General features: G+C 49.2%; 1 protein-coding gene across 1 annotated transcript in view; it reads right to left on the reverse strand.

The window, feature by feature from the left end:
- The window catches only part of LOC121582951 (cell migration-inducing and hyaluronan-binding protein-like), a 127,907-nt gene that overhangs the window by 63,278 nt on the left and 41,403 nt on the right, over positions 1-23,226 (reverse strand). The window contains exon 2 of the mRNA XM_045223996.1: positions 8,744-8,923. Coding sequence (XP_045079931.1) covers positions 8,744-8,795 — 52 coding nt within the window. The 5' untranslated portion in view covers positions 8,796-8,923. The remainder of the gene's footprint in view (positions 1-8,743; positions 8,924-23,226) is intronic.

The following is a 23,226-nucleotide window of genomic DNA, read 5'->3' on the forward strand; positions in this document are numbered from 1 at the left end:
GATCTCGGACGTCTCCGAGGCAGAGGGAAGCTTGGCAATTGGCACAAAGTGGGCGAACTTGCTGAATCTGTCCACGATAGTCAGAACGACCGTGTTCCCCTCAGAAGCGGGCAACCCAGTGACGAAGTCCAGGGCCAGATGCGACCATGGTCGCCGGGGAATAGGAAGGGGGTGAAGTAGTCCAGAGCTGGGCCGATTGGTACTCTTATTCTGCGCACACACTGGACAGGCAGCAACAAACCCCCGAGTATCCTCGGCCATGGCAGGCCACCAAAAGCGTCTGCGAAGAAACGCCATTGTCCGAGCCACGCCAGGGTGACAAGCCATCTTGCTGGCGTGGGACCATTTGAGGACAGCCGGACGAACCGACTCAGGCACAAACAACCGACCGGGTGGACCGTTACCGGGACCGGGCTGAGTCCGAAGGGCCGCCAGCACCTCCTCCTCAATCTTCCACATAACTGCTCCCACGACGCAGTTCCGGGGGAGAATTGTCTCGGTCTTGGACCCACTCTCCTCCGTCTTGGAGAACATCCGGGACAAGGCGTCCGCCTTGCCGTTCTTAGATCCAGGTCGGAACGTCAGGGCAAACTTGAATCGTCCGAAAAACAACGCCCACCTGGCCTGACGGGAGTTGAGGCGTTTAGCCGATTGCACGTAAGCAAGATTCTTGTGGTCAGTCCAGACAATAAACGGTTGCTCCGCCCCCTCCAACCAGTGGCGCCACTCCTCCAAGGCAAGTTTCACCGCGAGAAGCTCCCGGTTACCCACATCGTAATTCCTCTCCGCAGGCGAAAGGCGACGAGAGTAGTAGGCGCAGGGATGGAGTTTACTGTCCGTGGAGCATCGCTGCGACAGGATGGCGCCAACTCCCACATCAGACGCGTCCACTTCAACGACGAACTGACGGGCCGTGTCCGGTTGAGAGAGAATCGGTGCGTTGGTGAATCGCCTCTTCAAATCCAGAAACGCTTCGATCCGCCTCCGGATTCCACTTGAAGGTCCTGATACTGGAAGTCAAGGCAGTTAACGGAGCGGCCACACGGCTGTAATCCCGGATGAATCTGCGGTAGAAATTCGCAAACCCCAAAAATCTCTGGAGCTGCAATCTCGTACCGGGCTGGGCCCACTCCAGAACCGCTCTAACCTTCTCCTGGTCCATCCTAATCTCTCCCCTGGAGATGATGTACCCGAGAAAGGATGTCGTGTGGGCGTGAAACTCGCACTTCTCGGCCTTCACGAACAGGCGATTCTCCAACAATCGCTGCAGAACCTGCCGGACATGCTGGACGTGGTCGGGAAGGTTCCTTCGAGAAGATCAGAATGTCATCCAGGTAAACAAACACAAAGAGACCGATCATATCTCTCAGGACGTCGTTCACCATACTCTGGAATACCGCTGGAGCATTGGTCAGTCCAAACGGCATCACCTGATACTCGAAGTGACCCATCGGTGTATTGAAACCCGTCAACCACTCGTCCCCCTCTCTGATCCGGACCAGGTGATACGCATTGCGTAGGTCTAGCTTGGTGAACACCGTAGCACCCTGTAAGGAGTCGAAGGCAGAACTCATCAAGGGCAGGGGATACTTGTTCTTGACCGTGATGTCATTCAACCCCCGATAATCAATACACGGTCGAAGAGAGCCATCCTTCTTACCCACAAAGAAGAATCCTGCCCCCAGGGGTGATGACGAGGGACGAACGAGACCAGCAGCTAGGGACTCCTTGATGTAGGTCTCCAACGCCTCACGTTCAGGTCGGGAGATACTGTATAACCTTCCCTTGGGGTAGACAGCTCCAGGGACCAGGTTGATGGCACAATCATATGGTCGGTGGGGAGGGAGTGACAGAGCCTTCTGCTTACTGAAAACTTCCCCCAAATCGTGATATGTCTCGGGAACCAGGGACAAATCTGGGGGGTTTAGCCTCAATCACCTGACTGGGAACCGAATGGGGGCAGGCAGTCTTGAGACAGTTAGCATGACAATCAAGGCTCCAACTCGTTACCTTGCCCGTCACCCAATCGAACGTGGGATTGTGTTCCTTCAGCCAGGGGTATCCAAGGACCAGAGGAACATGGGAAGACGGCAGAATGAAGAATGAAATCATCTCAGAATGATTCCCCGACAACCGCATCTTAACCGGTTCAGTCCTCATCGTGATACGTGCCAGACTACTGCCGTTCAGAGTGGTCGCTTCAATGGCTTCCGGCAATTGCTCCTTGGAAAGCCCCAGCTGTTCCACCAACTCGGCATCAAGAAAGCTTCCATCGGCACCTGAATCGATAAAAGCGTTAAGCGCTAAGCTCTGATTCCTGTTCACAAGGGTAGCCGGGAAACGGGGTCTGACAGAGGTACTGAGAGGTTGAAACTGGCTCGCTAAAAGTCCTCCCAACTTTAGCGAGCCGGGCAGTTTGACGACCGCCGGGAACAAGTGGAGATGTAATGTCCCGAGCTACCACAGTAGAGGCAGCAGTTGGTCTTACGTCTATGTTGACGCTCCTCCTTGGTTAACCCGTGCCGCCCCACTTGCATGGGTTCAGAATCGGGAGAGAGGACCTCTCCACTAATCCATTGTGGTGGAGAATGATCGACGTGTTCTGGTCCACCACCCGACCCGACTGGGAACTGAGAAGCTGATCGATTGGACGGACCCCATTGCTTCTCCCTCCTTCGCTCTCGGACTCGATTATCCACCCGAATAGACAAGGCTACCAAGCTGTCCAGGTCACTAGGCTCCGGATAGGAGATCAACTCATCCTTGAGCTGCTCCGACAGACCCTGGTAAAAGGCCGCTTGCAGCGACTCCTCGTTCCACCCACTCTCCACAGCCAACGTCTTGAACTCGATCACGAAGTCGGCCACGCTGCGAGTTCCTTGGCGAAGCGAAAACAGGCGCCTAGCTGCGTCCCTCCCTCGGACGGAATGGTCGAAGAGCTTCCTCATCTCGGCCGTGAACCCCTGGTATGAAGCCATGCAGGGATCCTGTCGTTCCCAAACGGCTGAAGCCCACTCCAGCGCTCGACCACGCAGCAACTCAATCACAAAGGCTATCCTAGCCTTGTCCGTGGCATAAGAGTAGGGCTGTAGATCGAACACCAATCCACACTGCATAAGGAAGGAACGGCATCTTCCCAGCTCCCCCTCATATTTATCCGGCGTCGGAACCTTGGGCTCACGGATGGACACAGCTTCAGAAGCGGCAGGCGAGATGGGTGAAACCGGTAGTGGATCCTCCACCGGACACTTACGTTGGTTCTGGACCTCCGCCAGACCGGTAGAAAGGTTCCGAACTGACAACGCGATCTCCTGTAGTACCGTGCTATGATGGCCCAACATCTTCTCCTGCTGGGTAATAGCATGGCGAACGGAGTCCAGGTCCGCTGGGTTCATTACTGGCCGGATCGTTCTGTCACGGTTTACTATGCCAGAACCCAGAAGCAGACAAGGACAAGGTACGTTGAGAGAAAGGTGAGTGTTTATTTAGTAGATTCCGAGTGAGGCTGAATAATCCAGGGAACAGAGCGGGTGGCGTGGATGGGTTGTTGAGGGTGCAGTGGTTGGTCCGGTACTGGCTCGGCAGCCGCCGACCATCAGGCAGAGGTTGGGTGAAGGTTCCGGGGGAGAGACTGCAGACAGAACAAAAACGGAGGTCAGTACACAGCAAGTAACAAGGTGCAAAACAACAAAACTAACTAAGGGCTCAGAGGCTGACACGCTGACAAACATACTGTTCATAGCTAACGATCCGGCAGGAACTGGATGTTCGGCCAGAGCCTAAGAAGGGTGATGATCAGGACCAGGTGTGCAGATTGCTGATGGGATGCAGGTGCGGAAAACCAGAGCGCTCCCCGGAGCGTTCCCGAACCCTCGGGAAACTGGAGATTACGAACAGGAAAAACTAGTCACCAGACAGGACCCGACTCAGACAGCCGGGATCGTTACACCATGAGGTCGAAGGAAATGTCCGTAGAGCTCTGAGACAGGATTGTGTTGAGGCACAGATCTGGGGAAGGGTACCAAAACATTTCTGCAGCATTGAAGGTCCCCAAGAACACAGTGGCCTTCTTAAATGGAATAAGTTTGGAACCATCAAGACTCTTCCTAGAGCTGGCCAACTGGCCAGCAATCGGGGGAGAAGGACCTTCGTCAGGGAGGTGACCAAGAACCCGATGGTCACTCTGACAGAGCTCCAGAGTTCCTCTGTGGAGATGGGAGAACCTCCCAGAAGGACAATCATCTCTGCAGCACTCCACCAATCAGGACTTTATGGTATAGCGACCCGACGGTAGCCACTCCTCAGTAAAAGGCACATGGAGTTTGCCAAAAGGCACCTAAGGACTCTCAGACCATGAGAAACAAGATTATCTGGTCTGATGAAACCGAGATTGAACTCTTTGGCCTGACCATTACGCCAAGCATCAAGTCTGGAGGAAACCTGGCACCATCCCTACGGTGAAGCATGGTGGTGGCGGCATCATGCTGTGGGGATGTTTCTCAGCGGCAGGAACTGGGAGAATAGTCAGGATCGAGGGAAAGATGAATTGAGTAAAGTACAGAGAGACCTGAAAATAGCTGTGCAGCGACGCTCCCCATCCAACCTGACAGAGCTTGAGAGGATCTGCAGCGAAGAATGGAAGAAACTCCCCAAATACAGGTGTGCCAAGCTTGTAGCGTCATACCCAAGAAGACTCGAGGCTGTAATCGCTGCCAAAGGTGCTTCAACAAAGTACTGAGTAAAGGGTACTTATATAATTTTTATATACATTTACGCAAAAATGTTTAAAAACCAGTTTTTGCTTTGTCATTATGGGGTATTGTGTGTAGATAGATGATGAAAAAAAAACAATTGAATCCATTTTAGAATAAGGTTGTACCGTAACAACATGTGGATAAAGTCAAGGGGTCTGAATACTTTCCGAATGCGCTGTACGTCCTCGCTCCACAACTCTCCCAGCATTCAGAGTGAGCAGATAATAATATTATTCCCAAGGAAGAGAGGCCAAGTCTCGGCGTGCCTGGCAGCGGACATGTGGAAACGCTGACCTCAACGCTTTTCAGACTGTTTCAGCAAAAAGACACAGTGTACCCTGACTGAACTCTGTCTCAAATGACACCACTACACACACAAACAAACACAGACACACAGACAGCCACACAGCCACACACACACACACGTGCCCTGCTTTTGACCAAAGCCACATAGGGATAGCCACATAAATCTCTGGTCAAACACAGGACACTATATTTATATTTATATTTAGGGAATAGGTTTTGAAAGCCAGGAATGATTTATAAACTGAAACAACGGACTGGATGCAAGTTTTTCAATAGGAAATTGTGTGTGCGTGCGTGTGTGTGTGTGTGTGTGTGTGTGTGTGCTAGGGTTGTCACGATACGAGTATCAAGATACTTTGATACTTGATTTTCCATGGCCAAACATGAAAACACAAAGCCGACTTGACTCTTTGGTCCTTTAAAAACCTGCTGCATGTAAAATATTGTGTGCTATAACTTGGAAAATAAATACATGTGACTCTGGATGACAACATAAAGATGTTTGTTTCCAATTAGGACGGTTTTCATTGAGTATTTCAACAACTACACAACAACACCCCACAATCATACTGAAACAACAACACAACAACACCCCACAATCATACTGAAACAACAACACAACAACACCCCACAATCATACTGAAACAACTACACAACACCCCACAATCATACTGAAACAACTACACAACAACACCCCACAACCATACTGAAACAAGTACACAACAACACCCCACAACCATACTGAAACAACAACACCCCACAACCATACTGAAACAACAACACAACAACACCCCACAACCATACTGAAACAACAACACAACAACACCCCACAACCATACTGAAACAACAACACAACAACACCCCACAACCGTACTGAAACAACAACACAACAACACCCCACAACCATACTGAAACAACAACACAACAACACCCCACAACCATACTGAAACAACAACACAACAACACCCCACAACCATACTGAAACAAAAACACAACAACACCCCACAACCATACTGAAACAACAACACAACAACACCCCACAACCATACTGAAACAACAACACAACAACACCCCACAACCATACTGAAACAACAACACAACAACACCCCACAACCATACTGAAACAACTACACAACACCCCACAATCATACTGTAAACAACAACACAACATCCCACAATCATACTGTAAAACAACACAACAATACCCCACAATCATACTGTAAACAACAACACAACAATACCCCACAATCATACTGTAAACAACAACACAACAATACCCCACAATCATACTGTAAACAACAACACAACAACACCCCACAAAGCATACTGTAGCTATTGTCTATTTCTGCCCCCAACCACTAGTACTCATTCTGTGAATCCCTATGGAAAGGCAGATGAGATGATTCTTTGAAGAAGTTGCCCTTAGGCACAGATCTAGGATCAGCTTTTCCTCCATGGAGTTTAACCCTAACCATTATAAGGAATATTCTGAACTGAGCTTAGATCAGTGTCTAAGGGGGATCTTCACCTTACTCCATTGGGGTCTACCACTGGGTAGCAGAGGGTGTTAATAAACAACAGCATGCACTAATTATATTTACTGTTTAAAGTCTTTGTCATTATGTTGTAACTTCATGCTGTGTTTTAAGAGCACACTGACAAAAAAAGCAGAACACACACGTACACACACACTCACAGAAAGGCATGATGTCGTGTGTATGTGTGCATGTGTGTGTGTGTGTGTGTTGGTGTGTGTGTGTGTGTGTGTGTGTGTGTGTGTGTGTGTGTGTATTTACAACTGACAAAAACAGCAGCATAAACACGTGCCTCCTTCCTACTGCTCATGTTACTTTTTTGCCCTTTGAAGGGTAGGTGGGATTACAACCCACTCTGGCAACCGGAGGATAGTCAACCTGGCAACCAAAGCTAGGCCTTCATGTTAGTGATTATACAGAGTAGCTTACTGTCAAATCTTCCATGTGCAATTACAATAAAACACTATGGTATAAAACAGCACAGAAAGAGAGAGAGAGAGAGAGAGAGAGAGAGAGAGAGAGAGAGAGAGAGAGAGAGAGAGAGAGAGAGAGAGAGAGAGAGAAATGTCACTAGAAATATTTGTTATGTGTCTGTTAATATGAAATACTGAGTCTAGCCATGGCTTTAGAGGCTGCCCTGCCACACACACACGCACGCACGCACGCACGCACACACACGGAGAAGGAGGTCCACTCTCCTTTCCTCACAAGTGGCAGACACAGTTATACCTTCAATCGCTCAGACTGACCTACTTCCTCCTCCTCTCTCCCTCCCTCCATCCCTCTCCCTCTTTCCCTCTCCTTACCTCTCCTTACCTCTCTTCCAAACCCTCCCCATCCCTCTCACTCCCTCGTTCTTTCCCTCTCTCTCTTTCCATTTCACCCCCTCCATCCTTCTCAATCATTCTCCCTCCACCTCCTAACCTCTCCTTCTATTTCTCTTCCTCCCTTCATCTCTCTTCCTCCCTTCATCTCTCTTCCTCCCTTCATCTCTCTTCCTCCCTTCATCTCTCTCCATCCATGTATCCTTCATCTCTCTCTCTCTCCATCCTACACAACTACAAAGGTCAAGGACCTAAAAATAGCCATTCTGCAGCTAGTCAGGGCTATGTTCCACTACAGAATAATCTACCCTTTACCAGGGCTATGTTCCACTACAGAATAATCTACCCTCTACCAGGGCTATATTCCACAACAGAGAACTCTACCCTCTACCAGGGCTATATTCCACAACAGAGAACTCTACCCTCTACCAGGGCTATATTCCACAACAGAAAACTCTACCCTCTACCAGGGCTATATTCCACAACAGAGAACTCTACCCTCTACCAGGGCTATATTCCACAACAGAAAACTCTACCCTCTACCAGGGCTATATTCCACTACAGAGAACTCTACCCTCTACCAGGGCTATATTCCACAACAGAAAACTCTACCCTCTACCAGGGCTATATTCCACTACAGAGAACTCTACCCTCTACCAGGGCTATATTCCACTACAGAGAACTCTACCCTCTACCAGGGCTATATTCCACTACAGAAAACTCTACCCATTATAACTCAAGCAACTCTAGTGACTATATGGTGGACTTGGGGCGGTATTCTGACTTCAGATCATAGTCTCATGCCTGTAATAACAGCTGAATTACCTGTCCTAAACCACTAATACCTGTCATTACACAGTCATAACATTCATAAGAGCTGTAATAGCTGCAGTACTGACCTGTCGTAAACCCCTAATACCTCTCTAATACCTGTCATAACACAGTCATAACATTCATAAGAGCTGTAATAGCTGCAGTACTGACCTGTCGTAAACCCCTAATACCTCTCTAATACCTGTCATAACACAGTCATAACATTCATAAGAGCTGTAATAGCTGCAGTACTGACCTGTCGTAAACCCCTAATACCTCTCTAATACCTGTCATAACACAGTCATAACATTCATAAGAGCTGTAATAGGTGCAGTACTGACCTGTCGTAAACCCCTAATACCTCTCTAATACCTGTCATAACACAGTCATAACATTCATAAGAGCTGTAATAGGTGCAGTACTGACCTGTCATAAACCCCTAATACCTCTCTAATACCTGTCATAACACAGTCATAACATTCATAAGAGCTGTAATAGGTGCAGTACTGACCTGCCTGTATGATAGGCAGCACAGCCATCAGTAGTGGGACGCACGTCTTCATCTCTCAATGAGAAGTATGGACTACTGTGAGAAGAGTGGACTTCTCCAGAGTGTGCACTTCAGCGTGTGCAATTCGTAGGGTTTAATGTGGGTTAGCAGGGGCTCACAGGGGGATGAGGCCAAAGGCACCTGCAATAAGATCAGATAGAAGAAGATTGTTAAGGCTTGGCATCGTAACTTGACACTGAAACGTGCAGACACACACACACATTCACACACACACTCATACGTACACACTCATGCATATGCACACGTGTGCACACAAACAAACATGTGCGTGCGCACACACACGACTGACGTACAACATTCCATGGGGCCATGCTCTTCACAGTGAAGGCTTTGGAGGATTTGAAAACGTTGGTGTTTTAGGCTCATCTTCAAAGAGTTGGAGGAGAGAAGCTTTCTCCCGATATCTCCCATCTCTCAACAGGATCAAAGAGTAGCACAATGACTAACGTAGCATCGCCACTGGGATAATAACTGTTATACCTCACTTGTTTTAAACTAGTTATATAAAACAATTACGTAACAAGGAGGAAAAACCCTACTGTACGAGGACACCCATCACAGACTAAATGTAAGGCCCAATTAAATGGACTGTGTTGCGTTGTATTGATGCAGTACCTGTTTTTGCAAAGGTAAAAAAAAGAAGTTATTATGGGTATTAAAATAAATTATATTAAACCTATTACTGGTCGACTCCTTTCAGGTAGATGTACAGATGTGTTTAAGTAGGGTGGCAAAACTCCAGTAAAGGTTTTCCAGAAATCCTGGTTGGAGGATTCTGGGTTTTCTGCTTATTCCCTGCTGATTCTGGGATCTTCCAACTAGGTTTCTGGAAAACCTGGGAATTTTGGGAAAGTTCCCAGATTTTTGCAACCCTATTGAGGAGTAGATTTTGAACAAAGACATTGCATAAACATTTCTAAAGTGGATTTGATTGAATTCTAGTGTCAGTATTCCTATTATACATGGTAGCCTATAGTTGCTATTTAGTTTTTCGTCTGTTGTTTTAACCATAGTGGAGTTGGATAAAGCATACCCATTACATTACATTTAAGTCATTTAGAAAACGCTCTTATCCAGAGCGACTTACAGGAGAAATTAGGGTTAAGTGCATTGCTCAAGGGGACATAGACAGATTTTTCACCTAGTTGACTCAGGGATTTGAATCAGCGACCTTTCGGTTACTGGCCCAACGCTCTTAACCACTAGACTACCTGCCGCCCGACCCAAAATCAACACTAGGCTAAAATAATTTGTAGATGCATGAAGACATTACACACAAATAAATAAATGACGTAACATAGATTTGTGGAACAGTTGTGAGTTTATTCCATCCATCTCAAGGGAGGAATTGTATACAGAGAGAGGCTTCCATTAGTCATAGTATAGTGAGTATCCTCTTGTCAAAACACAACTGGACCTGCAGACAGAGGGGAGGTTGGGACTAAACAGTGCCCTCATCAATACTGGTGTTCTCAGTCCCACAATGCCACAGGACAGCTGGTCCTGTCAGTCCTGCAGAGAGAGAAGATAAGATAAGGGTTACTGTGTGTGTGTGTGTGTGTGTGTGTGTGTGTGTGTGTGTGTGTGTGTGTGTGTGTGTGTGTGTGTGTGTGTATTCAACCAAATCCATCACCCTCAGATCATGTCAGTCACACCACCCCTATTATTGTATACCATAGTCAGAGTGAACTGAGAGGTTCTGTCTAGACCAACATGTCTTAGAATCTATAGACTGAGAGGTTCTGTCTAGACCAACATGTCTTAGAATCTATAGACTGAGAGGTTCTGTCTAGACCAACATGTCTTAGAATCTATAGACTGAGAGGTTCTGTCTAGACCAACATGTCTTAGAATCTATAGACTGAGAGGTTCTGTCTAGACCAACATGTCTTAGAATCTATAGACTGAGAGGTTCTGTCTAGACCAACATGTCTTAGAATCTATAGACTGAGAGGTTCTGTCTAGACCAACATGTCTTAGAATCTATAGACTGAGAGGTTCTGTCTAGACCAACATGTCTTAGAATCTATAGACTGAGAGGTTCTGTCTAGACCAACATGTCTTAGAATCTATAGACTGAGAGGTTCTGTCTAGACCAACATGTCTTAGAATCTATAGACTGAGAGGTTCTATCTAGACTAACATGTCTTAGAATCTATAGACTGAGAGGTTCTGTCTAGACCAACATGTCTTAGAATCTATAGACTGAGAGGTCCTCCCAGACTAAAACATCACTCTTTCCTGAGGTGTGAAAAAGAAAATACTCCCTGTGTGCCCCAAATGGTACCCTATTCCCTATATAGTGCACTACTTTTAACCAGGGCCCATAGGGCTTTGGTCAAAAGTAGTGCACTATGAAAGGGAATAGGGTGCCATTTGCAACGCAGCCCCAGTGTCTCTCAGAAGTGGAGGGGAGCTTGAAAGAGCGTTAAAGGAAAGATAACTCCACATCCATCTCTGTCTTTAATGCTGACTAACCTCCAGACTATCTGAGAAGAGCAGCGTTCAATGGAAGTACACTGAGATACAGATACCTTTGTTTTCAAAGTGGGACAAAATACTTTTCTTCTGCCCTACGCTACTGTGAGAATGCAAGTTTGGATTCAATCAATATTATCTGTGGGAGAAAAACAAGTTCAGAAAAACTCCTCCCAAATACTCTATTATTTACCTGGCTCAAAATGTGTTTCTGGCACATATTTCAGCAAGGGGAATATGCTTTTTATATGTTCTATTTATATTTGTAAATTAACCAATGATATCAAGCCACACCCGGCCATGATTACAGACACCTGTGTGTCCTTTGACACTATATAAACTAGTGACACGCACTGTCTGTCATTATTGTCAGGTCGTGTTGTAGGTGTGGTGTAGGAATCAAACGCAGGAAGCAGACTGAATTCCAAAAAGCTGTATTCCTGCCTAAACACAGGCAACAGGACGAAATAAGCCTGACAGCAAAATACGCACGAAGGCGAAAAGACAATGCGCACAAACAGGTGCGTCAGGATGAAATAAGTGCACACACAAGTGCAACGAACGCTCCAGCAAACAGTGGAGAAAAATAACGCTCAACCGAGCAATACACAGACTGACGGTAACAATCACACACAACACAAGACAAACACAACGAGAAACTTATAGGACACTAATTACTACAAAACAGAAACAGGTGTAGAAACAAACAGACAAAAGCAAACGAACATGAAACATCAATCGGTGGCAGCTAGAATTCGGAGACGACGAACGCCGAAGCCTGCCCGAACAAGGGAGAGAGGCAGCCTCGGCCGAAACCGTGACAGTACCCCCCTGACGCGCGGCTCCAGACGCGCGCCGACTCCGGCCTTGGGGACGACCCGGAGGCCGCGGCGCAGGGCGCGTCGGATACCCCGATGGAATTCCGTCCAGGAGCGACGGGTCCAAGATGTCTCTCCTCGGCACCCAGCACCGCTCCTCCGGACCGTACCCCTCCCACTCCACTAGATACTGAAGACCCCCTCTCCGACGTCTAGAATCCAAGATGGATCTCACGGTGTACGCCGGTACCCCCTCGATGTCCAACGGGGCCGGGGGGGTCTCCAAGATCTCATGTTCTTGGAGTGGGCCTGCTACCACCGGCCTGAGAAGGGACACATGGAACGAGGGGTTAATACACTTATACTCAACTGGTAACTGTAATCTATAACATACCTCGTTCAACCTTCTCAGGACTTTAAATGGCCCTACAAACCGCCGACCCAGCTTCCGACAGGGCAGGCGGAGGGGCAGGTTTCTGGCAGAGAGCCAGACTCGATCTCCAGGTGCGTACACTGGCCCCTCACTGCGGTGTAGGTCGGCGCTCGTCTTCTGTCGACGTATGGCACGCTGCAGATGGACGTGTGCAGCGTCCCACGTCTCCTCCGAGCGCCGCACCCACTCATCCACAGCGGGGGCCTCGATCTGGCTCTCATGCCATGGTGCCAGAACCGGCTGGTACCCCAAAACACACTGAAAAGGGGTTAGTTGGGTGGAGGAGTGGCGGAGAGAGTTCTGTGCCATCTCGGCCCAGGGCACATATCTCGCCCACTCCTCCGGCCGATCCCGGCAGTACGTTATGAGAAACCTACCCACATCCTGGTTAACGCGTTCCACCTGCCCATTACTCTCCGGGTGGTAACCCGAGGTGAGGCTCACCGAGACCCCCAACCGCTCCATAAAAGCTCTCCAGACTCTGGAGGTGAATTGGGGACCTCGGTCAGCCACAATGTCCTCGGGCACCCCGTAGTGCCGGAACACATGGGTGAATATAGCTTCGGCGGTCTGCAGGGCAGTAGGAAGACCCGGCATGGGGAGCAAACGACAGGCCTTAGAGAACCGGTCCACAACGACCAGGATGGTAGTATTCCCTTGAGAGAGGGGAAGGTCAGTTATAAAATCCACCGAGAGGTGGGACCATGGTCGTTGTGGAACGGGCAGGGGCAGTAACTTACCCCTAGGCAGATGTCTAGGCGCCTTACACTGGGCGCACACCGAGCAGGAGGAAACATAAACCCTCACATCCCTGGCCAACGTGGGCCACCAATATTTGGCACTAAGACAGTGCACTGTCCGGCCGATACCCGGGTGTCCAGAGGAGGGTGACGTATGAGCCCAATAGATCAATCGATCCCGACACTCGAGCGGAACATACTTCCGACCCTCCGGGCATTGTGGTGGACTAGGGTCGGTGCGTAATGCCCGCTCGAGCTCAGAATCGAGCTCCCACACCACCGGTGCCACTAGACACGACTCCGGCAGTATGGGAGTGGGCTCCACGAACCTCTCCTCCCCGTCATACAGCCGAGACAGCGCATCTGCCTTCCCGTTTTGTGACCCAGGGATGTAGGTGATCTTAAAAGAGAAACGGGTCAAAAACATACTCCATCTAGCCTGCCGAGGGTTCAGCCTCCTCGCTGCCCGGATGTACTCCAGGTTACGGTGGTCCGTCAAAATGAGGAAAGGGTGTTGAGCCCCCTCAAGCCAGTGCCTCCACACCTTAAGGGCCTGTACCACAGCTAACAGCTCCCTGTCCCCTATGTCATAATTTCGCTCCGCCGGGCTGAGCTTCTTGGAATAGAAGGCACAGGGGCGGAGTTTAGGTGGCGCGCCTGACCGTTGTGAAAGCACGGGCGCCAATACCGGCCTCAGACGCGTCCACCTCTACCTGAAATGGTAAAGAGGGATCCGGATGCGCCAGCACCGGAGCCGAGGTAAACAGGTCCTTCAGCCTCCCAAACGCCCTGTCCGCCTCGACTGACCACTGCAGACGCACCGGACCCCCCTTCAAGAGAGACGTGATGGGAGCTGCCACTTGCCCAAAACCCCGGATAAACCTCCGGTAGTAATTCGCAAACCCCAAAAACTGCTGCACCTCTTTCACAGTGGTTGGTGTTTGCCAATTACGCACGGCCGACGCCTTCGGTCTACCTCCATCTTCACCCCTGACGCTGACAACTGATACCCCCAAAAAGGAGATAGACTCCTGGAAAAACAGACACTTCTCTGCCTTCACATACAGGTCGTGCTCCACCAGCCTCCGCAACACTCTGCGCACCAGGGCCACATGCTCGACACGGGTAGGTGAGTACACGAGAATGTCATCTATGTACACAACGACTCCCTGTCCCTGCAGGTCCCTGAAGATCTCATCCACAAATGATTGGAAAACCGACGGAGCATTCATCAACCCGTATGGCATGACTAGATACTCGTAATGGCCCGAGGTGGTACTAAAGGCTGTTTTCCATTCATCATCCTTCTTGATGCGCACCAAGTTGTACGCGCTCCTGAGATCTAATTTCGTGAAGAAACGCGCCCCATGCAACGACTCAGTCATGGTCGCAATCAGCGGGAGTGGATAACTATACTTCACCGTAATCTGATTGAGACCACGGTAATCGATGCACGGACGCAAACCACCATCCTTCTTCTTCACGAAAAAGAAACTCGAGGACGCGGGGAAGTGGACGGCCGTATGTATCCTTGTCTCAGCGATTCGTCTATGTAAATCTCCATAGCTTTCTTCTCCTCCTGAGACAGAGGATACACATGACTCCGTGGGAGCGCAGCTCCCTGCCTGAAGGTTTATCGCACAATCCCCCTGCCTATGGGGTGGCAACCGCGTCGCCCTCGCCTTACTAAACGCGATAGCCAAATCCCCATACTCAGGTGGAATGTGCAATGCGGGCACCTGGTTTGGACTCTCCACCGAGGTAGCCCCCCACGGAAACGCCCAAACATCTACCCACACACTGAGCAGACCACTCCATCAGAGCCCTCTCCTGCCACGAAATCACTGGGTTATGGGTACTCAACCAGGGCATGCCCAGCACCACCGGATACGCAGGAGAGTCAATCAGGAACAGCTGAATCATCTCCTGATGATCCCCCTGCGCACACATCCTAAGTGGCGCCGTGACCTCCCTGATCAAGCCCGTACCCAACGGACGACTATCTAGGGCGTGAACGGGAAAAGGAACATCAACAGGAATGAGGGGAATCCCTAACGCTAAACAAAACTTTTTATCAATAAAATTCCCAGCTGCGCCTGAATCTACCAGCGCCTTATGCTGGGCATGAGGTGCTACCTGTGGAAAACATACAGGCATACAGAAATGGGCAACAGAGAGCTCTGGGTGAGTGGGGCGCCTACTCTCCTGGAAGGAATCCCCAGTGCGGGACCTGTCGTCATCTCCCCTAGGAGGCCATCCCCAGCACCTAGCCGCGGTGTGTCCTCCCCGACCACAGTTGGTGCAGTGGATGGACCCCCTAGTCTGCCGACTCCTCCTATCTCTAGCGCCAGCGCCCCCGAGCTCCATAGGACACGGCTCGGATGCGCTGGAGGATGGAATGGACGGACCCCCCTCAGGACGTCCGCGGGTAGCCAATAGGTTATCTAACCTGATTGACATGTCGACCAGCTGGTCGAAAGTGAGACTGGTGTCCCTACAGGCCAGCTCCCGACGGACGTCCTCTCTGAGGCTACATCGGTATAGATCGATGAGGGCCCGCTCATTCCACCCTGCCTCTGCCGCTAGAGTACGGAATTCAGTGCGAATTCCTGGGCACTCCTCCTCCCCTGCCTGAGGAAGACCAGACGCTCCCCGCCGCTTTCCCCTCCGGGGGATGGTCGAACACCGCCCTAAAGCGGCGGGAGAACTCGGTGTATGTAATAGTCGTGGCGTCGATCTTCCTCCACTCCGCGTTGGCCCACTCCAACGCTTTACCGGCCAGGCAGGAGATCAGGGCGGACACGCTCTCATGCCCTGAAGGTGCCGGATGTACTGTGGCCAGGTACAGCTCTACCTGGAGCAGGAATCCCTGACACCCAGCTGCGGTCCCGTCGTAGGACCTCGGGAGAGATAGTCGGACTCCGCGAGGTTCCGGCGCTGGACTGGGTGGGCTGGCCGATGGTGCTGGCAGGGCGGCTGGCGGTGGAGGCGGACCCCAGCCTCGGAGGGTGGTCATCACCTCCTGCAGGGCGGCCCCCATCTGCAGGAGCTGCTCTTGCTGTTCCCGAACCTGGGTTTCCAGTCTTGAATGTGCTGCTTCGGCTCCTGCTGATTCCATACTGTAAGGTGTGTGATTCTGTCAGGTCGTGTTGTAGGTGTGGTGTAGGAATCAAACGCAGGAAGCAGACTGAATTCCAAAAAGCTGTATTCCTGCCTAAACACAGGCAACAGGACGAAATAAGCCTGACAGCAAAATACGCACGAAGGCGAAAAGACAATGCGCACAAACAGGTGCGTCAGGATGAAATAAGTGCACACACAAGTGCAACGAACGCTCCAGCAAACAGTGGAGAAAAATAACGCTCAACCGAGCAATACACAGACTGACGGTAACAATCACACACAACACAAGACAAACACAACGAGAAACTTATAGGACACTAATTACTACAAAACAGAAACAGGTGTAGAAACAAACAGACAAAAGCAAACGAACATGAAACATCAATCGGTGGCAGCTAGAATTCCGGAGACGACGAACGCCGAAGCCTGCCCGAACAAGGGAGAGAGGCAGCCTCGGCCGAAACCGTGACAATTATACCCTGATGAAGACAGCTCGTCTGTCCAAATGTTGGTTATTAAATTATAACATCTGAGCTCCTAGAGATTGAGGCTCTCTTTTTATTTTTCAAGCTACTCCGCTAGCCAGCACCTCTCCTAAACAGGTGTTCTACTCCGCTAGCCAGCACCTCGCCTAAACAGGTGTTCTACTCCGCTAGCCAGCACCTCGCCTAAACAGGTGTTCTACTCCGCTAGCCAGCACCTCGCCTAAACAGGTGTTCTACTCCGCTAGCCAGCACCTCTCCTAAACAGGTGTTCTACTCCGCTAGCCAGCACCTCGCCTAAACAGGTGTTCTACTCCGCTAGCCAGCACCTCGCCTAAACAGGTGTGTGTTTCTTCCGCCTCCAGCAAGGGGAATATTAACAGAACAGTAGTTCAGTAGCTGTCTACATGGTAACACACACACAGTAGTGTCCAGGCCTGCTGGTTATGAGAGAGTTTATGGGCTCAGCGGAACTATAAAAAGCTGGAGTTACTCTATGTCTCAGCACTGCTCTGTGGAAACACACACACACACTTCCCACAGGATTAATAGAACAGAGAACTTCGGTGAGGGATTCACCTTTTTCTCTTCCTGAAGTGCGCTCGCCAGCCACTCATACACACACACACACACACACACACACATACACACGCCCGCCCATGGAAAACGGGGTGGAGACCGGACCTTCAAAACACCATCATTTCCTTCTAAACTAAAACCAGACCCAAATGTCCTGTATAAACATCCATTACCTCCATGAATAGTTTAAAATAATATACTTTTAGGGTAAAACACAGCAGTATAAACCTAAAACTACAATAAATAATATACTATTATGGTAGATTACCAAATGACATAGACAAAGCAGGACTATTGTAGCAGGTGGGTGTTGTAAAACCATGGACAGCTGGATTTACAGTAGCTACAGTAGGTAATGGTATTTCACCCAAAACACTGAATATGAGACGAACATGATCCCCCTAGAACTCTGCTGATGAGACACACACCCTAAAATCTACACCACGCCCTAGCATAACACACACACACTCGCACATGCACACTCACACACAGTTGCACACATCACACACAGCGTCCAGACTGATATATGGTCAATGCAGAGATAATTGACATGTAGCAGTAATGCTAACCTCTATTGCAGGGTTCCCCAACCGGCAGCCCGCGGCCCGAATTTGGCCCTCGGGTGATTTTATTTGCCCCCTCAAGTTTTCTGAGCCAAATAATTATTATTGTATTTTTTATTTTTAGACATAAAATCTGTAAAAACACCAGCAAATCAGCTCTAGTTGATGATCCCTGCGGCTGAATCTAGTTGATGATCCCTGCGGCTGAATCTAGTTGATGATCCCTGCAGCTGAATCTAGTTGATGATCCCTGCGGCTGAATCTAGTTGATGATTCCTGCGGCTGAATCTAGTTGATGATCCCTGCGGCTGAATCTAATTGATCATCCCTGCGGCTGAATCTAGTTGATGATCCCTGCGGCTGAATCTAGTTGATGATCCCTGCGGCTGAATCTAGTTGATGATCCCTGCGGCTGAATCTAGTTGATGATCCCTGCGGCTGAATCTAGTTGATGATTCCTGCGGCTGAATCTAATTGATGATCCCTGCGGCTGAATCTAGTTGATGATCCCTGTAGCTGAATCTAGTTGATGATCCCTGCAGCTGAATCTAGTTGATGATCCCTGCATTATTGTCTATCGGAGGTCACAGCAATAAGATGGTTTCTCTGGTCTGATCACTCAGTGAAAGCAGAGCTCACTGTCTGTTGAAACAGCTTTTTATAGACCTCTGTACAGACACACTAATCCTGTTCAATATACCCTTGTCTGTCTGTCTGTCCGTCTGCGTGTCAGTCTGTCCGTCTGCCTGTCTGTCTCCCTGTGTGCCTAGACAAAGTTAAGCACAAGTGCAGTCAATTCCTCTTTAATGCCACTTTAATTGAGAAATATATCTATATGACTCATATTGCGCGTGACATTTAGAAGAAAGGCTCACTTTCCTTCTTAAAACGCCCAGCAAAGGCTTCTGTCAACAAGTGAATCCAGATGGAGAGATCCCCCAGAAGGCCTCAGGGCCAGGGAACAGAAGGGTCGCGTTCAGTAGGGCACACCGTAGAGGAACATTTCACAACGCAATAGGAATATCAGTGTTCTTATTGGACGAGTTCACTTAAGCACCTTCCCATTTTAAAAAGTTTTCTCTCTACTGAACAGGAGCCACCCAGATGAGCCTGGAGCGTTCTGAACAGCAAGGGAGAAACTCCACACCAGTAGTCACCAACCCTTTGCTGTTCCTGGAATCCGTTCAAGTATTCTTGGCATTAGTGCTGGGCTGGAACAAAAGCCTGCACACTTCGTACTGTAGCTTGTCTAAGAACGGGGTTAGGTGACCACAGCTCTACAGCACCTACAGTCTTTCTCCCATTCACTAAGTGAATCAGGTGTGTTAGTGCTGGGCTGGAACAAAAGTCTGCACACCCTGCCTGTAAGCCAGTTACATTGGTGCTGTAAAGTGTTTGTCTGTCTCCATAAGGAGTCCGGATTGTTATCGCTCTCCATGTTTGAACAATACATGGGGTAATGTATGTGTTAACTCTATAGAGTGGTCACCAACCCTGGTCTTGGAGAGGCTGTGCAGACGTTCCTGTCCTTCTCTCTTCCCACTACACATACGTATCAATGCAGGTATGCACGCATGGAGGCACGCACACACACTCGCATATGCAAAGCATGAATGTTCTCTCTCTCTCTCTCTCTCTCTCTGGGTAACTGCACCCTACAATCCTGTTCCCCAGACACTCCTACATAACCCCAGTAACAGACCTATTGTACCAAGTCAATATACACAGTCAGACAGCCTACCTCAACAAAACATACTTCTTGTCCTTTGTGATACAGGCAGGCTAGGAACGAAGGATGACAGCGCAGAGAATAAAGAGGAGAAAAACAAGCGAGAGCCCTATGGGCCCTGGTCAGAAGTAGTGTGCTACATAGTGAATAGGGTGCCATTTGGGACACGGCCTGTATCTGTCGATGTGTGAATAAATTGAGCAATTCCATCTATCTACAGACTGTGATGAAATCAAGTAAAACACCAGTCTTCTCTAAGTAGTGCTTATAGCACAGTGCTGAAACTATACATTATCCACATAGTATGGAGTTGATGACAAGGCGCTATATGATTAACTCAACAGCTGTTTTACTTCTGCAATAACACAGACCTGTCTCTACCTTGAACACAAGGATGGAGGCAGGGAGAGAGGGAGGGAGGGAGGGACACACACACGGACACACACACACACACACACACACAGTACATTTACATTTTAGTCATTTAGCAGACGCTCTTATCCAGAGCAACTTACAGTTAGTGAGTGCATACATTCTTTTTTATTTTTTTCATACTGGCCCCCTGTGGGAATCGAACCCACAACCCTGGCATTGCAAACGCCATGCTCTACCAACTGAGCTACATCCCTGCCGGCCATTCCCTACCCTACCCTGGACGACGCTGGGCCAATTGTGCACCGCCCCATGGGTCTCCCGGTCGCGGCCGGCTACGACAGAGCCTGGATTCGAACCAGGATCTCTAGTGGCACAGCTAGCACTGCGATGCAGTGCCTTAGACCACTGCGCCACTCGGGAGGCATGCACACACAGAAAACCACCGACAAAAAGGGATACACATCTCAACAGGAGGTAGGGAGGAAATGAGGTCCTTCTTTCTTTAGAAAAACAGGGTAGATTTGGTTTCAGAAAAATATTTTGCTGCATACTGTACATACTGTCCTCAGAGAGAGCAGTCAACCTGATACAGGTTCCAGTTAACCAAGTTAGTCACACACACACACACACGCACAGACACACGCACGGACGGACACAAACACACGGACACACGCGCGAGGAGCTTGGAAGTTCTGACATTTATTAACCCTTGAGCACACACCTGAGAAGCAACCAGCAACCACACTTTAAACCACACACTTCAACACACACAGACACACACGCACCCGCACCCCCCCCTCCCTCCCTCCACCACCCACAACGCAGTGTGCGTGACTTGTTTCAATGGGTGAAAGACATCATACAGAATCCTCCTCTCCACCCTCTCCGAGTTGGGCATCTCCGGCGCGGCTCACTCTTGGAATGCGTCCTACCTGACAGGTCGCTCCTACCAGGTGGCGTGGCGAGAATCTGTCTCCGCACCACGTGCTCTCACCACTGGTGTCCCCCAGGGCTCAGTTCTAGGCCCTCTCCTATTCTCGCTATACACCAAGTCACTTGGCTCTGTCATATCCTCACATGGCCTCTCCTATCATTGCTACGCAGACGACACACAACTAATCTTCTCCTTTCCCCCTTCTGATAACCAGGTGGCGAATCGCATCTCTGCATGTCTGGCAGACATATCGGTGTGGATGACGGATCACCACCTCAAGCTGAACCTCGGCAAGACGGAGCTGCTCTTCCTCCCGGGGAAGGACTGCCCCTTCCACGATCTCGCCATCACGGTTGACAAATCCGTTGTGTCCTCCTCCTAGAGTGCAAAGAACCTTGGCGTGACCCTGGACAACACCCTGTCGTTCTCCGCTAACATCAAGGCGGTGACCCGATCCTGTAGGTTCATGCTCTACAACATTCGCAGAGTACGACCCTACCTTACACAGAAAGCGGCACAGGTCCTAATCCAGGCACTTGTCATCTCCAGTCTGGATTACTGCAACTCGCTGTTGGCTGGGCTCCCTGCCTGTGCCATTAAACCCCTACAACTCATCCAGAACGCCGCAGCCCGTCTGGTGTTCAACCTTCCCAAGTTCTCTCACGTCACCCCGCTCCTCCGCACACTCCACTGGCTTCCAGTTGAAGCTCGCATTTGCTACAAGACCATGGTGCTTGCCTACGGAGCTGTGAGGGGAACGGCACCTCCGTACCTTCAGGCTCTGATCAGTCCCTATACCCAAACGAGGGCATTGCGTTCATCCACCTCTGGCCTGCTAGCCCCCCTACCTCTGTGGAAGCACAGTTCCCGCTCAGCCCAGTCAAAACTGTTCGCTGCTCTGGCACCCCAATGGTGGAACAAGCTCCCTCACGACGCCAGGACAGCGGAGTCACTCACCACCTTCCGGAGACACTTGAAACCCCACCTCTTTAAGGAATACCTGGGATAGGATAAAGTAATCCTTCTACACCCCCTTACCCCACCCCCCAAAAAAATATTTAAAAATATATATATTGTAAAGAGGTTGTCCCACTGGCTATCATAAGGTAAATGCACCAATTTGTAAGTCGCTCTGGATAAGAAAATGTAAAATGTAATGAAAATGAGAGGGAAATGGAGAGGGAAATGGAGAGGGAAAATGGTCTCATTAGTTAGAGAGAAGAAAGTAAGTGAGTACGTAATAGGTCCTGGAGCAACGCAACACAGTTCAATCTGAAAGAAGAAGGAGATGAAAGAACAGAAATGTTAGTGTGATGAAACAAACGCAGCATGTACACAAACACACATACACGGAGGAGACACACACACACACACACACACACACACAGAGAGACACACACACACGGAGGAGATACACACACACACACACACACACACAGAGACACACACACACAGAGATACACACACACACGAAGGAGATACACACACACACACACAGAGGAGATACACATACACACAAATGCAGCAGATGATGAAACCTACGAACACAGGGCTAGGAAACATGACTTTGAGTTTGAGAACTGTTTGAAAATGCTTCCACACGCACAATATAACATGCAGCTGGTTGAAGAAGGAACAGACATATCAGAGGACAGGTGGTTTGGTAGATAACATTCTAAAGGAATCCCCTGTAGCACTTCTATGGTTCACTTTAAACCCCTTTAGCTGATGACATCCTGTGACTCCTATGCTGTGTGTGTGTGTGTGTGTGTGTAAAAAAATTAATGAGATGGGAATCCATATGCTAGTTATGGGGGTCCATATGCTGGTTACTGTACAGTGCATTCGGAAAGTATTCAGACCCCTTAACTTTTTCCACATTTTGTTACGTTACAGCCTTATTCTACAATTGATTTTTTTTTTTTTCAATCCTCATCAATCTACACATATTACCTCATAATGAGAAGGGAAAACAGGTTTTTAGAAATGTTTACAATTATAAAAAATAAAAAAGACTATTTGCTATGAGACTCGAAATTGAGCTCAGGTGCATCGTGTTTCCATTGATCATCCTTGAGATGTTTCTACGACATGATTGGAGTCCACCTGTGGTAAATTCAATTGATTGGACATGATTTGGAAAGGCACACACCTGTCTATATAAGGTCC

Source organism: Coregonus clupeaformis, chromosome 12, assembly GCF_020615455.1.
Source record: "Coregonus clupeaformis isolate EN_2021a chromosome 12, ASM2061545v1, whole genome shotgun sequence".
Classification (NCBI taxonomy): domain Eukaryota; kingdom Metazoa; phylum Chordata; class Actinopteri; order Salmoniformes; family Salmonidae; genus Coregonus; species Coregonus clupeaformis.